This window comes from Tachyglossus aculeatus, chromosome 22 (assembly GCF_015852505.1).
Source record: "Tachyglossus aculeatus isolate mTacAcu1 chromosome 22, mTacAcu1.pri, whole genome shotgun sequence".
NCBI classification, from domain to species: Eukaryota; Metazoa; Chordata; class Mammalia; order Monotremata; family Tachyglossidae; genus Tachyglossus; species Tachyglossus aculeatus.
Genome location: NC_052087.1, coordinates 57,072,762 through 57,088,726, shown reverse-complemented (window position 1 = coordinate 57,088,726; position 15,965 = coordinate 57,072,762). Strand labels below are relative to the sequence as shown.

The 15,965-nt window shown below is 47.2% G+C and overlaps 1 protein-coding gene across 1 annotated transcript in view; it reads left to right on the top strand.

Moving 5' to 3' along the window:
* Positions 1-15,965, top strand: part of TRPM5 (transient receptor potential cation channel subfamily M member 5) — a 112,622-nt gene that overhangs the window by 59,543 nt on the left and 37,114 nt on the right. The window contains exons 15-18 of the mRNA XM_038765387.1: positions 4,669-4,808; positions 8,249-8,335; positions 11,430-11,697; positions 15,212-15,330. Of these exons, the coding sequence (XP_038621315.1) occupies positions 4,669-4,808; positions 8,249-8,335; positions 11,430-11,697; positions 15,212-15,330 (614 nt within the window). The remainder of the gene's footprint in view (positions 1-4,668; positions 4,809-8,248; positions 8,336-11,429; positions 11,698-15,211; positions 15,331-15,965) is intronic.

The window sequence follows — 15,965 nt, the reverse complement described above, 5'->3', positions numbered from 1 at the left end:
TTTATTGAGCACTTACTGTGTGCAGAGCACTGGACTAAGCGCTTGGAAAGTGCAAGTCGTATTGTACTTGCTCACAGTCTAGAAGGGGGAGACAGAGAACAAAAAACATATTAACAAAATAAAATCAATAGAATAAATATGTACAAATAAATAGAGTAATAAATATGTACGAACATATATACATATATTCATTCATTCATTCAACTGTATTTATTGAGCACTTACTGTGTGCAGAGCACTGGACTAAGCGCTTGGAAAGTACAAGTCGTATTGTACATGCTCACAGTCTAGAAGGGGGAGACAGAGAACGAAACAAAACATATTAACAAAATAAAATCAATAGAATAAATATGTACAAATAAATAGAGTAATAAATACCTACGAACATATATATTCATTCGTTCATTCAATTGTATTTATTGAGCACTTACTGTGTGCAGAGCACTGGACTAAGCGCTTGGAAAGTGCAAGTCGTATTGTACTTGATCACAGTCTAGAGGGGGAAGACAGAACAAAGCAAAACATACTAACAAAATAAAATCAGTAGAATAAATATGTACAAATAAATAGAGTAATAAATATGTACGAACATATATACCTATATTCATTAATAAATACGTGCGAACATCTATATCCATTCGTTCATTCAATTGTATTTATTGAGCACTTACTGTGTGCGGAGCACTGGACTAAGCGGTTCGAAAGTACAAGGCGTATTGTACTTGCTCACAGTCTAGAAGGGGAGACAGAGAACAGAACATATTAACAAAATAAAATCAATAGAATAAATATGTACAGAGTAATAAATACATACGAACATATATACATATATTCATTCGTTCATTCAATTGTATTTATTGAGCACTTACTGTTTGCAGAGCACTGGACTAAGTGCTTGGAAAGTACAAGTCGTATTGTACTTGCTCACAGTCTAGAAGGGGGAGACAGAGAACAAAACAAAACATATTAACAAAATAAAATCAATAGAATAAATATGGACAAATAGAGTAATAAATACGTACGAACATATATACATATATTCATTCGTTCATTCAATTGTATTTATTGAGCACTGACTGTGTGCAGAGCACTGGACTAAGCGCTTGGGAAGTGCAAATCATATTGTACTTGCTCACAGTCTAGAAGGGGAGACAGAACAAAACATATTAACAAAATAAAATAAATAGAATAAATATGTACAAATAGAGTAATAAATATGTACGAACATATATACATATATTCATTCATTCATTCGATTGTATTTATTGAGCACTTACTGTGTGCAGAGCACTGGACTAAGCGCTTGGGAAGTGCAAGTCGTATTGTACTCGCTCACAGTCTAGAAGGGGGAGACAGAGAACAAAACAAAACATATTAACAAAATAGAATAGATATGTACAAATAGAGTAATAAATACGTACAAACATATATACACATATTCATTCGTTCATTCAATTGTATTTATTGAGCACTTACTGTGTGCAGAGCACTGGACTAAGCGCTTGGGAAGTCCAAGTTGTATTGTACTCGATCACAGTTTAGAAGGCGGAGACAGAGAACAAAAAAAAACATATTAACCAAATAAAATCAATAGAATAAATATGTACAAATAAATAGAGTAATAAATACGTACGAACATGTATATTCATTCATTCAATTTTTTTTTATTTGTTAAGCGCTTACTATGTGCAAAGCACTGTTCTAAGCACTGGGGAGGTTACAAGGTGATCAGGTTGTCCCACAGGGGGCTCACAGTTTTAATCCCCATTTTACAGATGAGGTAACTGAGGCCCAGAGAAGTTAAGTGACTTGCCCAAAGTCACACAGCAGACAGTTGGCGGAGCCAGGATTTGAACCCATGACCTCTGACTCCAAATCCCGGGCTCTTTCCGCTGAGCCACGCTGCTTATTTATTGAGCACTTACTGTGTGCAGAGCACTGCACTAAGCGCTTGGGAAGTGCAAGTCGTATTGTACTCGCTCACAGTCTAGAAGGGGGAGGCAGAGAACAAAACAAAACATATTAACAAAATAGAATAAATATGTACAAATAAATAGAGTAATAAATACGTACGAACTTATATATTCATTCGCTCATTCAATTGTATTTATTGAGCACTTACTGTGTGCAGAGCACTGGACTAAGCGCTTGGGATGTGCAAGTTGTATTGTACTCGATCACAGTCTAGAAGGGGGAGACAGAGAACAAAAAAAACCATATTAACCAAATAAAATCAATAGAATAAATATGTACAAATAAATAGAGTAATAAATACGTATGAACATCTATATTCATTCGTTCATTCAATTGTATTTATTGAGCACTTACTGTGTGCAGAGCACTGCACTAAGCGCTTGGGAAGTGCAAGTCGTATTGTACTTGCTCACAGACTAGAAGGGGGAGACAGAGAACTAAACAAAACATATTAACAAAATAGAATAAATATGTACAAATAAATAGAGTAATAAATACGTACGAACTTATATATTCATTCGCTCATTCAATTGTATTTATTGAGCACTTACTGTGGGCAGAGCACTGGACTAAGTGCTTGGGAAGTGCAAGTCGTATTGTACTTGCTCACAGACTAGAAGGGGGAGACAGAGAACAAAAAAAAACAAATTAACCAAATAAAATCAATAGAATAAATATGTACAAATAGAGTAATAAATACGTACGAACATGTATATTCATTCGTTCATTCAATTGTATTTATTGAGCACTTACTGTGTGCAGAGCACTGCACTAAGCGCTTGGGAAGTGCAAGTTGTATTTTACTCGCTCACAGTCTAGAAGGGGGAGGCAGAGAACAAAACAAAACATATTAACAAAATAGAATAAATATGTACAAATAAATAGAGCAATAAATACGTACGAACTTATATATTCATTCGCTCATTCAATTGTATTTATTGAGCACTTACTGTGTGCAGAGCACTGGACTAAACGCTTAGGAATTGCACGTCGTATTGTACTTGCTCACAGTCTAGAAGGGGGAGACAGAGAACAAAAAAAAACCATATTAACCAAATAAAATCAATAGAATAAATATGTACAAATAGAGTAATAAATACGTACGAACATGTATATTCATTCGTTCATTCAATTGTATTTATTGAGCACTTACTGTGTACAGAGCTCTGCACTAAGCGCTTGGGAAGTGCAAGTCGTATTGTACTCGCTCACAGTCTAGAAGGGGGAGGCAGAGAACAAAACAAAACATATTAACAAAATAGAATTAATATGTACAAATAAATAGAGCAATAAATACGTACGAACTTATATATTCATTCGCTCATTCAGTTGTATTTATTGAGCACTTACTGTGGGCAGAGCACTGGACTAAGCGCTTGGGAAGTGCAAGTCGTATTGTACTTGCTCACAGACTAGAAGGGGGAGGCAGAGAACAAAAAAAAAATATTAACCAAATAAAATCAATAGAATAAATATGTACAAATAGAGTAATAAATACGTACGAACATGTATATTCATTCGTTCATTCAATTGTATTTATTGAGCACTTACTGTGTGCAGAGCACTGCACTAAGCGCTTGGGAAGTGCAAGTCGTATTGTACTTGCTCACAGTCTAGAAGGGGGAGACAGAGAACAAAACAAAACATATTGACAAAATAGAATAAATATGTACAAATAAATAGAGTAATAAATACGTACGAACTTATATATTCATTCGCTCATTCAATTGTATTTATTGAGCACTTACTGTGTGCAGAGCACTGCACTAAGCGCTTGGGAAGTGCAAGTCATATCGTACTCGCTCACAGTCTAGAAGGGGGAGACAGAGAACAAAACAAAACATATTGACAAAATAGAATAAATATGTACAAATAAATAGAGCAATAAATACGTACGAACTTATATATTCATTCGCTCATTCAGTTGTATTTATTGAGCACTTACTGTGTGCAGAGCACTGGACTAAGCGCTTGGGATGTGCAAGTTGCATTGTACTCGATCACAGTCTAGAAGGGGGAGACAGAGAACAAAAAAAAACCATATTAACCAAATAAAATCAATAGAATAAATATGTACAAATAGAGTAATAAATACGTACGAACATGTATATTCATTCGTTCATTCAATTGTATTTATTGAGCACTTACTGTGTGCAGAGCACTGCACTAAGCGCTTGGGAAGTGCAAGTCGTATTGTACTCGCTCACAGTCTAGAAGGGGGAGGCAGAGAACAAAACAAAACATATTAACAAAATAGAATAAATATGTACAAACAAATAGAGCAATAAATACGTACGAACTTATATATTCATTCGCTCATTCAGTTGTATTTATTGAGCACTTACTGTGTGCAGAGCACTGGACTAAGCACTTGGGAAGTGCAAGTCGTATTGTACTCGCTCACAGTCTAGAAGGGGGAGACAGAGAACAAAAAAAACCATATTAACCAAATAAAATCAATAAAATCAATAGAATAAATATTTACAAATAAATAGAGTAATAAATACGTATGAACATCTATATTCACTCGTTCATTCAATTGTATTTATTGAGCACTTACTGTGTGCAGAGCACTGGACTAAGCGCTTGGGAAGTGCAAGTCGTATTGTTCTTTCCCAAGCGCTTAGTACGGCGCTTCGCCCACGGTGAGCGCTCAATAAGTACCATCCAATGAATCATTCCTCCTCTTCCCAGGCTTTCCTGACCAAAATCTGGTGGGGGGACATGGCCACGAGTACCCCCATCCTCAGCCTGCTCTGTGCTTTCTCCTGCCCCGTCCTCATCTACACCAACCTCATCACCTTCAGGTCAGCCGGTGGGCAGCCCCCGGGCGGGCAGGGGAAGGGTTAATGCAAGCGCTTAGTACAGTGCTCTGCACACAGTAAGCGCTCAATAAATACGATTGAGTGAATGAATGAATGATTTCCCGATGGCAGGAAAAGGGAGGGCCGGGAAATAACACAGTAAGCGCTCAACAAATACGATGGAATGAATGAAAGGGTCCAGGGACAGGCCCAGAAGGGCTGGAAAGGGCGGGAAAAGGGAAGGCCGGGAAATAATTATTATAATAATAAATAATAATGGCATTTAGAAATAACAACAATAATGATAATGGCATTTATTAAGCGCTTACTATGTGCAAAGCCCTGTTCTAAGCGCTGGGGAGGTTACAAGGTGGTCAGGACCTGAGGCCCAGAGAATAATAATTATGATGGCATTTATTAAGCGCTTACTTGTTCTAAGCACTGGGGAGGTTACAAGGTGGTCAGGTTGTCCCACGTTGGGGGCTCACGGTCTTCATCCCCATTTCACAGATGAGGGACCTGAGGCCCAGAGAATAATAATTATAATGGCATTTATTAAGTGCTTACTTGTTCTAAGCGCTGGGGAGGTTACAAGGTGATCAGGTTGTCCCATGTAGGGGGCTCACAGTCTTCATCCCCATTTTACAGATAAGGGAACTGAGGCCCAGAGAATAATAATAATAATAATGGCATTTATTAAGTGCTTACTTGTTCTAAGCGCTGGGGAGGTTACAAGGTGATCAGGTTGTCCCACATGGGAGCTCACAGTCTTCATCCCCATTTTACAGATGAGGGGACTGAGGCCCAGAGAATAATAATAATAATGGCGTTTATTAAGAGCTTACTATGTGCAAAGCCCTGTTCTAAGCGCTGGGGAGGTTACAAGGTGGTCAGGTTGTCCCACGTGGGGGGCTCACAGTCTTCATCCCCATTTTACAGATAAGGGAACTGAGGCCCAGAGAATAATAATAACAATAATAATGGCATTTATTAAGTGCTTACTTGTTCTAAGCGCTGGGGAGGTTACAAGGTGATCAGGTTGTCCCACGTGGGGGGCTCACAGTCTTCATCCCCATTTTACAGATAAGGGAACTGAGGCCCAGAGAATAATAATAACAATAATAATGGCATTTATTAAGTGCTTACTTGTTCTAAGCGCTGGGGAGGTTACAAGGTGATCAGGTTGTCCCACGTGGGAGCTCACAGTCTTCATCCCCATTTTACAGATGAGGGGACTGAGGCCCAGAGAATAATAATAATAATGGTGTTTATTAAGCGCTTACTATGTGCAAAGGACTGTTCTAAGCTCTAAGTTACAAGGTGATCAGGTTGTCCCACGTGGGGGGCTCACAGTCTTCATCCCCATTTTACAGATGAGGGAACTGAGGCCCAGAGAATAATAATAATAACGGCATGTATTAAGCGCTTACTATGTGCAAAGCACTGTTCTAAGCTCTGGGGAGGTTACAAGGTGATCAGGTTGTCCCACGTGGGGGGCTCACAGTCTTCATCCCCATTTTACAGATGAGGGACCTGAGGCCCAGAGAATAATAATTATAATGGCATTTATTAAGTGCTTACTTGTTCTAAGCGCTGGGGAGGTTACAAGGTGATCAGGTTGTCCCATGTAGGGGGCTCACAGTCTTCATCCCCATTTTACAGATGAGGGGACTGAGGCCCAGAGAATAATAATAATAATGGCGTTTATTAAGCGCTTACTATGTGCAAAGCACTGTTCTAAGCACTGGGGAGGTTACAGGGTGATCAGGTTGTCCCACGTGGGGCTCACAGTCTTCATCCCCATTTTACAGATGAGGGAACTGAGGCCCAGAGAATAATAATAATAATGGCATGTATTAAGCGCTTACTATGTGCAAAGCACTGTTCTAAGCGCTGGGGAGGTTACAGGGTGATCAGGTTGTCCCACGTGGGGGCTCACAGTCTTCATCCCCATTTTACAGATGAGGAAACTGAGGTCCAGAGAACAATAATAATAATAATAATGGCATTTATTAAGCGCTTACTATGTGCAAAGCACTGTTCTAAGCTCTGGGGAGGTTACAAGGTGATCAGGTTGTCCCACAGGGGGCTCACAGTCTTCATCCCCATTTTACAGATGAGGGAACTGAGGCCCAGAGAAGTGAAGTGAATTCCCAAAGTCACACAGCTGACAATGGAGGATATGGGATTTGAACCCATGACCTCTGACTCCAAAGCCCGGGCTCTTTCCACTGAGCCACGCGCTTGGGCGGGGACGATAGAACAATTGTCTGCTGTGTGACCTTGGGCAAGTCCTCCGGGCCTCAGTTACCCCAGGTTAATCAGGTTAGTACAGTGCCCGGAACATAGTAAGCGCTTAACAAATACCGTAATTATTATTATACAGCCCCTGACCCATGTGGGGCTTACAGTTTTCATCCCCACTTTCCAGATGAGGCAACTGAGGCCCAGAGGACTTGCCCAAGGTTACACAGCAGACAATTGTTCTATCATCCCCAGAGCCCGGGCTTTGGAGTCAGAGGTCATGGGTTCAAATCCCGGCTCCGCCAATTGTCAGCTGGGTGACTTTGGGCAAGTCACTTCACTTCTCTGGGCCTCAGTTCCCTCATCTGGAAAATGGGAATGAAGACTGGGAGCCCCCCGTGGGACAACCTGATCACCCTGTAACCTCCCCAGCGCTTAGGACAGTGCTTTGAACATCGTAAGCGCTTAATAAATGCCATCATCATTATTATTATTATCACCACTTTCCAGATGAGGCAACTGAGGCTCAGAGAACTTGCCCAAGGTTACACAGCAGACAATTGTTCTATCGTCCCCAGAGCCCGGGCTTTGGAGTCCGAGGTCATGGGTTCAAATCCCAGCTCCGCCACTTGTCAGCTGTGTGAGTTTGGGCAAGTCACTTCACTTCTCTGGGCCTCAGTTCCCTCATCTGGAAAATGGGAATGAAGACTGGGAGCCCCCCGTGGGACAACCTGATCACCTTGTAACCTCCCCAGCGCTTAGGACAGTGCTTAATAAATGCCATCATCATTATTATTATTATCACCACTTTCCAGATGAGGCAACTGAGGCCCAGAGGACTTGCCCAAGGTCACACAGCAGACAACTGTTCTATCGTCCCCTCCCAAGCGCGTGGCTCAGTGGAAAGAGCCCGGGCTTCGGAGTCAGAGGTCATGGGTTCAAATCCCGGCTCCGCCACATCAGCTGTGTGACTTTGGGCAAGTCGCTTCACTTCTCTGGGCCTCAGTGCCCTCATCTGGAGAATGGGGATGAAGACTGGGAGCCCCCCGTGGGACAACCTCATCACCTTGTAACCTCCCCAGCGCTTAGGACAGTGCTTTGAACATAGTAAGCGCTTAATAAATGCCATTATTAGTTGTAGTAGTAGTAGTGTAGTGCTCTGCATGCAGGAAGCGCTCATTAAATACGATCGACTGACCGATTGACTCTCCTCTCCCCCTCCATAGCGAGGAAACGTCCATGAAAAACGGACCGGAGTCGCCCAAGGACCAGGACGGCGAGAGGGCCTGGCTGTTCCAGTCCGCCGGCCCGAGGTACCGACCTCTTGACCCTACGGGCTCTGAGAGACGCCGTCTATTCATTCATTCAATTGTATTTATTGAGCGCTTACTGTGTGCAGAGCACTGGACTAAGCGCTTGGGAAGTCCAAGCTGGCAACATCTAGAGACGGTCCCTACCCAACAGCGGGCTCACAGTCTAGAAGGGGGAGACGGACAACAAAACTCAACATATTAACAAAATTAAATAAATCGAATAAATACGTACAAATAAACTAAATAGAGTAATAAATACGTACATTGATCCGTCGATCAATGGATTCACTGATCAGATGGCGGGGGGCGGTCAAGGAGCTGTGCGGGGGCTTCTGCTTCCTGATAATAAATAACATTGGTATTTGTTAAGCGCTTACTATGTGCCAAGCACTGTTCTAAGCACTGGAGGGGGGATTCAAGGTCATCAGGTTGTCCCATGGGGGGACTCGCTGTCTTCATCCCCATTTTCCAGATGAGGGAACTGAGGCCCAGAGAACTGAAGTGACTTGCCCAAAGTCACACAACTGATAAGTGGCGGAGCCGGGATTCGAACCCACGACCTCTGACTCCCAAGCCCGCGCTCTTTCCACGGAGCCACGCTGTAATCCTGATTTGGAGAAGGAGCGTGGCTCCGTGGAAAGAGCCTGGGTTTGGGAGCCAGAGGTCACGGGTTCTAATCCCAGCTCTGCCGCTTGTCAGCTGTGTGACCGTGAGCAAGTCACTTCACTTCTCTGGGCCTCAGTTCTCTCATCTGGAAAATGGGGATGAAGACTGCGAGCCCCACATGGGACAACCTGATCACCTTGTAATAATAATGATGGCATTTGTTCGTTCATTCATTCAATCATATTTATTGAGCGCTTACTGTGTGCACAACACTATACTAAGAGCTTGGGAAGTAATAATAGTAATGGCATTTATTAAGTGCTTAGTATGTGCAAAGCACTGTTCTAAGCACTGGGGAGGTTTCAAGGTGATCAGGTTATCCCACAGGGGGCTCACAGTCTTAATCCTCATTTTACAGATGAGGCAACTGAGGCACAGAGAAGTTCATACAATCGTATTTATTCATTCATTCATTCATTCAATTGTATTTATGGAGTGCTTAGTGTGTGCAGAGCACTGTACTAAGCGCTTGGGAAGTCCAAGTTGGCAACATATAGAGACGGTCCCTCCCCAACAACGGGCTCACAAGTTAAGTGTATATATGTATATATGTTTGTGCGTATTTATTACTCTATTTTATTTGTACATATTTATTCTATTTATTTTATTTTGTTAATATGTTTTGTTTTGTTTTCTGTCTCCCCCTTCTAGACTGTGAGCCCGCTGTTGGGTAGGGACCGTCTCTATATGTTGCCAACTTGGACTTCCCAAGCGCTTAGTCCAGTGCTCTGCACACAGTAAGCGCTCAATAAATACAATGGATTGATTGATCGATTGTTGGGTAGGGACCGTCTCTATATGTTGCCGACTTGTACTTCCCAAGCGCTTAGTCCAGTGCTCTGCACACAGTAAGCGCTCAATCAATCAATCAATCATATTTATAGAGCGCTTACTGTGTGCAGAGCACTCTACTAAGCGCTTGGGAAGTCCAAGTTGGCAACATAGAGAGACGGTCCCTCCCAAACAGCCTTCAAAAGCTCAGTGGGATTTTGCAAAGCAAGAGCAAGACAAAGTCCTCGCTCTTGAGAAGCTCACAGTTCAATTGTCGAAAACTCCCCGAGAACAGAAGGAGAAGCAGCGCGGCCTAGTTGGAAGACCACAGGCCTGGAATCAATCAATCAATCAATCAATCGTATTTATTGAGCGCTTACTGTGTGCAGAGCACTGTATTAAGCACTTGGGAACTACAAGTTGGCAACATCTAGAGACGGTCCCTACCCAACAGTGGGCTCACAGTCTAAAAGGGGGAGACAGAGAACAAAACCAAACATACTAACAAAATAAAATAAATAGAATAGATATGACTATCTAGACTAGACTAGACTAGAATAGACACTTACCTGGAAGTCCGAGGACCCGGGTTCTAATCCCGCCTCTGCCACTTATCAATCAATCGTATTTATTGAGCGCTTACTGTGTGCAGAGCACTGGACTAAGCGCTTGGGAAGTACAAGATGGCAACATATAAAGACGGTCCCTACCCAACAGTGGGCTCACAGTCTAAAAGGGGGAGACAGAGAACAAAACCAAACATACTAACAAAATAAAATAAATAGAATAGATATGACTATCTATCTAGACTAGACTAGACTAGAATAGACACTTACCTACTGGGTGACCTTGGGCCAGTCACTTCACGGGGCCCCCAGTTCCCTCATCTGAAAAATGGAGATGAAATCCTCTTCTGTGAGCCCACTGTTGGGTAGGGACCGTCTCTATATGTTGCCAACTTGTACTTCCCAAGCGCTTAGTCCAGTGCTCTGCACACAGTAAGCGCTCAATAAATACGATTGATTGATTGATTGATTGATTCTCTCCAATTTAGACTGTGAGCCCCGGGGGCTGTGACCAACCGGATTATCTTGTATCTACCCCGGCGCTCAGAATCCGGATTATCGCGGCTCAGTGGAAAAGAGCACGGGGCTTTGGAGTCAGAGGTCATGGGTTCAAATCCCGGCTCCGCCACTTGTCAGCTGTGTGACTTTGGGCAAGTCACTTCACTCCTCTGGGCCTCAGTTACCTCATCTGTAAAATGGGGATAAAGACTGTGAGCCCCATGTGGGACAACCTGATCACCTGGTAACCTCCCCAGCGCTTAGAACAGTGCTTGGCACATAGTAAGCGCTTAATAAATGCCATTATTATTATTATTATTATTATCTTGTATCTACCCCAGCGCTTAGAATCCTTTTCGACAATTACTAAGCGCTTCACAAATACCATTGCTATTATCATGATCTGGGGACCACAGGGGGAACGCGGAGGGTGGCCCACCCCTCGCAGGGGCCTTCACGGATTGTCTCTACATGTCGTCAGCTTGTACTTCCCAAGCGCTTAGTCCAGTGCTCTGCACACAGTAAGCGCTCAAGAAATACGATTGATTGATTGATTGATTGATTGACGGACGGCCTCTCTGGTCCCCGCACAGGGACGACGAAGAGGCGACGTTGGCGGAGGCTTCGGGGGTCCCGGGCCGGCGGGGCTGTGGCCCGGTGGTCTGCGGGCGCTGGCGGCAGTTTTGGGGGGCCCCCGTGACGGTGTTCCTGGGCAACGTCATCATGTACTTCGCCTTCCTCTTCCTGTTCGCCTACGTCCTCCTGCTGGACTTCCGGCCGCCCCCGCCCCAAGGCCCGTCCGGCCCCGAGGTCACCCTCTACTGCTGGGTCTTCACGCTGGTCCTGGAGGAGATCCGGCAGGTCACGTCACCCCCTGGCACGGGAGACACGGGCCCACAGAGAGACCTGTCCAGAGAGACCTTTCCAGAGAGACCTTTCCAGAGAGACCCGTCCAGAGAGACCTTTCCAGAGAGACCTTTCCAGAGAGACCCGCCCAGAGAGACCCTCCCAGAGAGACCTTTCCAGAGAGACCCTCCCGGAGAGACCTGCCCAGAGAGACCTTTTCAGAGAACTTTTCAGAGAGACCTTTCCAGAGAGACCCTCCCGGAGAGACCTTTCCAGAGAGACCTCTCCATAGAGACCCTTCCAGAGAGACCTGCCCAGAGAGACCCTCCCAGAGAGACTAGCCCAGAGAGACCGGCCCAGAGAGGCCTTTCCAGAGAGACCTGCCCAGAGAGACCCGCCTAGAGAGACCTCTCCGTAGAGACCTTTCCAGAGAGACCTGCCCAGAGAGGCCCTCCCAGAGAGACTAGCCCAGAGAGACCGGCCCAGAGAGGCCTTTCCAGAGAGACCCGCCCAGAGAGACCTTTCCAGAGAGACCCTCCCAGAGAGAGCTGCCCAGAGAGACCTTTTCAGAGAACTTTTCAGAGAGACCTTTCCAGAGAGACCCTCCCAGAGAGACCTTTCCAGAGAGACCCGCCCAGAGAGACCTCTCCATAGAGACCTTTCCAGAGAGACCTGCCCAGAGAGACCCTCCCAGAGAGACTAGCCCAGAGAGACCGGCCCAGAGAGGCCTTTCCAGAGAGACCCTCCCGGAGAGACCTGCCCAGAGAGACCTTTCCAGAGAGACCTGCCCAGAGAGACTAGCCCAGAGAGACCTGCCCAGAGAGACCTGCCCAGAGAGACCTCTCCATAGAGACCTTTCCAGAGAGACCTGCCCAGAGAGACCCTCCCAGAGAGACTAGCCCAGAGAGACCGGCCCAGAGAGGCCTTTCCAGAGAGACCTGCCTAGAGAGACTTTTCCAGAGAGACCTGCCCAGAGAGACCCTCCCAGAGAGACTAGCCCAGAGAGACCGGCCCAGAGAGACCCGCCCAGAGAGACCTCTCCATAGAGACCTTTCCAGAGAGACCTGCCCAGAGAGACCCTCCCAGAGAGACCTTTCCAGAGAGACCTGCCCAGAGAGACCTTTCCAGAGAGATCCACCCAGAGATACCCTCCCAGAGACCTTTCCAGAGAGACCTTTCCAGAGAGACCTGCCCAGAGAGACCCTCCCAGAGAGACCCGCCCAGAGAGACCTGCACAGAGAGACCTGCCTCGAGACCTGCCTAAAGACCTGCGCAGAGAGACCCTCCCAGAGAGATCTGCCTGGAGAGACCCACCCAGAGAGACCTGCACAGAGAGACCAGCCCAGAGAGACCCACCCAGAGAGACCCACCCAAAGAGACCGTCCCAGAGACCTTTCCAGAGAGACCTTTCCAGAGAGACCTGCCCAGAGAGACCCTCCCAGACAGACCCGCCCAGAGAGACCTTTCCAGACAAACCCTCCCAGAGAGACCCGCCAGAGAGACCAGCCCAGAGAGACCCAGCAAGAGAGACCCAACTAGAGAGACCCCCCCCCCAGAGAGACCTGCTCAGAGAGACCTTTCCAGAGAAACCCTCCCAGAGAGACCTGCCTAGAGACCTGCCTAAAGACCTGCACAGAGAGACCCTCCCAGAGAGATCTGCCTGGAGAGACCCACCCAGAGAGACCTGCACAGAGAGACCTCCCCAGAGAAACCCTCCCAGAGAGACCTGCCTAGAGACCCAGCCAGAGAGACCCTCCCAGAGAGACCCAACCAGAGATAACTTTCCAGAGAGATCCAGCAGGAGAGACCCTCCCAGAGAGACAGGTCCAGAGAAGAGACCCACCCAGAGAGACCTTTCCAGATAAACCCTCCCAGAGAGACCTGCCTAGAGACCCAGCCAGAGAGACCCTCCCAGAGAGACCTTTCCAGAGAGATCCAGGAGGAGAGACCCTGCCCGAGAGACCTGCCCAGAGAGACCCACGCAGAGAGACCTGTCCCACCTAGAGAAACCCTCCCAGAGAGACCCTCCCAGAGAAACCCACCCAGAGAGACCTGCTCCACCCAGAGAGACTCTCCCAGAGACACCTGCCCAGAGAGACCCACCAGAGAGACCTGCCCAGAGAAACCCACCCAGAGAGACCTGCCTTACCCAGAGAGACCCCTTCCAGAGATACCTGCCCAGAGAGACCCAGCCAGAAAGACCTTCCCAGAGAGACACAACCAGAGAGACCTTTCCAGAGAGATCCAGCAGGAGAGACCCTCCCCGAGAGACCTGCCCAGAGAGACCTATCCCACCCAGAGAAACCCTCCCAGAGAGACCCCCCCAGAGAGACCCACCCAGAGAGACCCTCCCAGAGACACCTGCCCAGAGAGACCCACCAGAGAGACCTGCCCAGAGAAAACCACCCTGAGAGACCCACCCAGAGAGACCTGCCTTTCCCAGAGAGACCCTTCCAGAGATACCTGCCCAGAGAGACCCAGCCAGAGAGACCTTTCCAGAGAGACACAACCAGAGAGACCTTTCCAGAGAGATCCAACAGGAGAGACCCTCTCCGAGAGACTTGCCCAGAGAGGCCCATGCAGAGAGACCTGTCCCACCCAGAGAAACCCTCCCAGAGAGACCCACCAGAGAGACCCACCAGAGAGACTTGCCCAGAGAAACCCACCCAGAGAGACCTGCCTTACCCAGAGAGACCCTTCCAGAGACACCTGCCCAGAGACCTGCCAGAGAGACCTGCTCCACCCAGAGAAACCCACGCAGAGAGACCTATCCCACCTAAAGAAACCGTCCCAGAGAGACCCCCCCAGAGAGACCCACCCAGAGAGACCCTCCCAGAGACACCTGCCCAGAGAGATCCACCAGAGAGACCTGCCCAGAGAAACCCACCCAGAGAGACCCACCCAGAGAGACCTGCCTTACCCAGAGAGACCCTTCCAGAGATACCTGCCCAGAGAGACCCAGCCAGAGAGACCTTTCCAGAGAGACACAACCAGAGAGACCTTTCCAGAGAGATCCAACAGGAGAGACCCTCTCCGAGAGACTTGCCCAGAGAGGCCCATGCAGAGAGACCTGTCCCACCCAGAGAAACCCTCCCAGAGAGACCCACCAGAGAGACCCACCAGAGAGACCTGCCCAGAGAAACCCACCCAGAGAGACCTGCCTTACCCAGAGAGACCCTTCCAGAGACACCTGCCCAGAGACCTGCCAGAGAGACCTGCTCCACCCAGAGAAACCCACCCAGAGAGACCTGCCCTACCCAGGGAGACCCTTTCAGAGACACCTGCCCAGAGAGACCCTCCGAGAGACCTCCCCAGAGAGACCTATCCAGAGATACCCTCCCAGAGAGCCCCTCTCAGAGACACCTGCCCAGAAGGAACTGCCCAGAGAGACCACCCACCCAGAGAGACCCTCCCCAAGTGACCCAGCCCAGCAGGACATGGGACCCTACTGGCTCTACCAGTTGCCCCACGGGCAGCTGGTCACCCACCCCACCTCACCCACCCCCCAACCTCGCTGTCCCCTCTGCAGGGCTTCTTCACTGACCAGGACAGCAGCCTGGGGAAGATGTTCGGGCTTTACGTGGAAGACAACTGGAACAAGTGTGACCTGGTGGCCCTCTTCCTCTTCATCCTGGGCATCTCCTGCAGGTTCCTTGCCAGGGCTGGGGCCCAGGGGAGCCAGGGGCCGGGAGACGGAGGGGCCGGGGGCAACCGCAGATATGGCGGGGCTGGGAGGGAGACGGAGACCATGGAGAGGGTGGAGAGAATAATAATGATGGCATTTCTTAAGCGCTTACTATGTGCCAAGCGCTGTTCTAAGCGCTGGGGGGATACGAGGTAATCAGGTTGTTCCACGTGGGGCTCACAGTCTTCATCCCCGTTTTACAGATGAGGTCACTGAAGCCCAGAGAATAATAATAATAATAATAATAATAATAATAATAATAACAATAATAATAATGGCATTTACTAAGTGCTTACTATGTGCAGAGCACTGTTCTAAGCGCTTGGGAGGTTACAAAGTGATCAGGTTGTCCCACAGGGGGCTCACAGTCTTAATCCCCATTTTACAGGTGAGGTCACTGAGGCCCAGAGAAGTTAAGTGACTTGCCCAAAGTCACACAGCTGACATTCAGCGGAGTTGGGACTTGAACTCATGACCTCTGGCTCCAAAGCCCATGCTCTTTCCACTGAGCCACGCTGCGCCTTGCCCAAAGTCACACAGCTGACAAGCCTCCCCCTTCTAGACTGTGAGCCCGCTGTTGGGTAGGGACCGTCTCTAT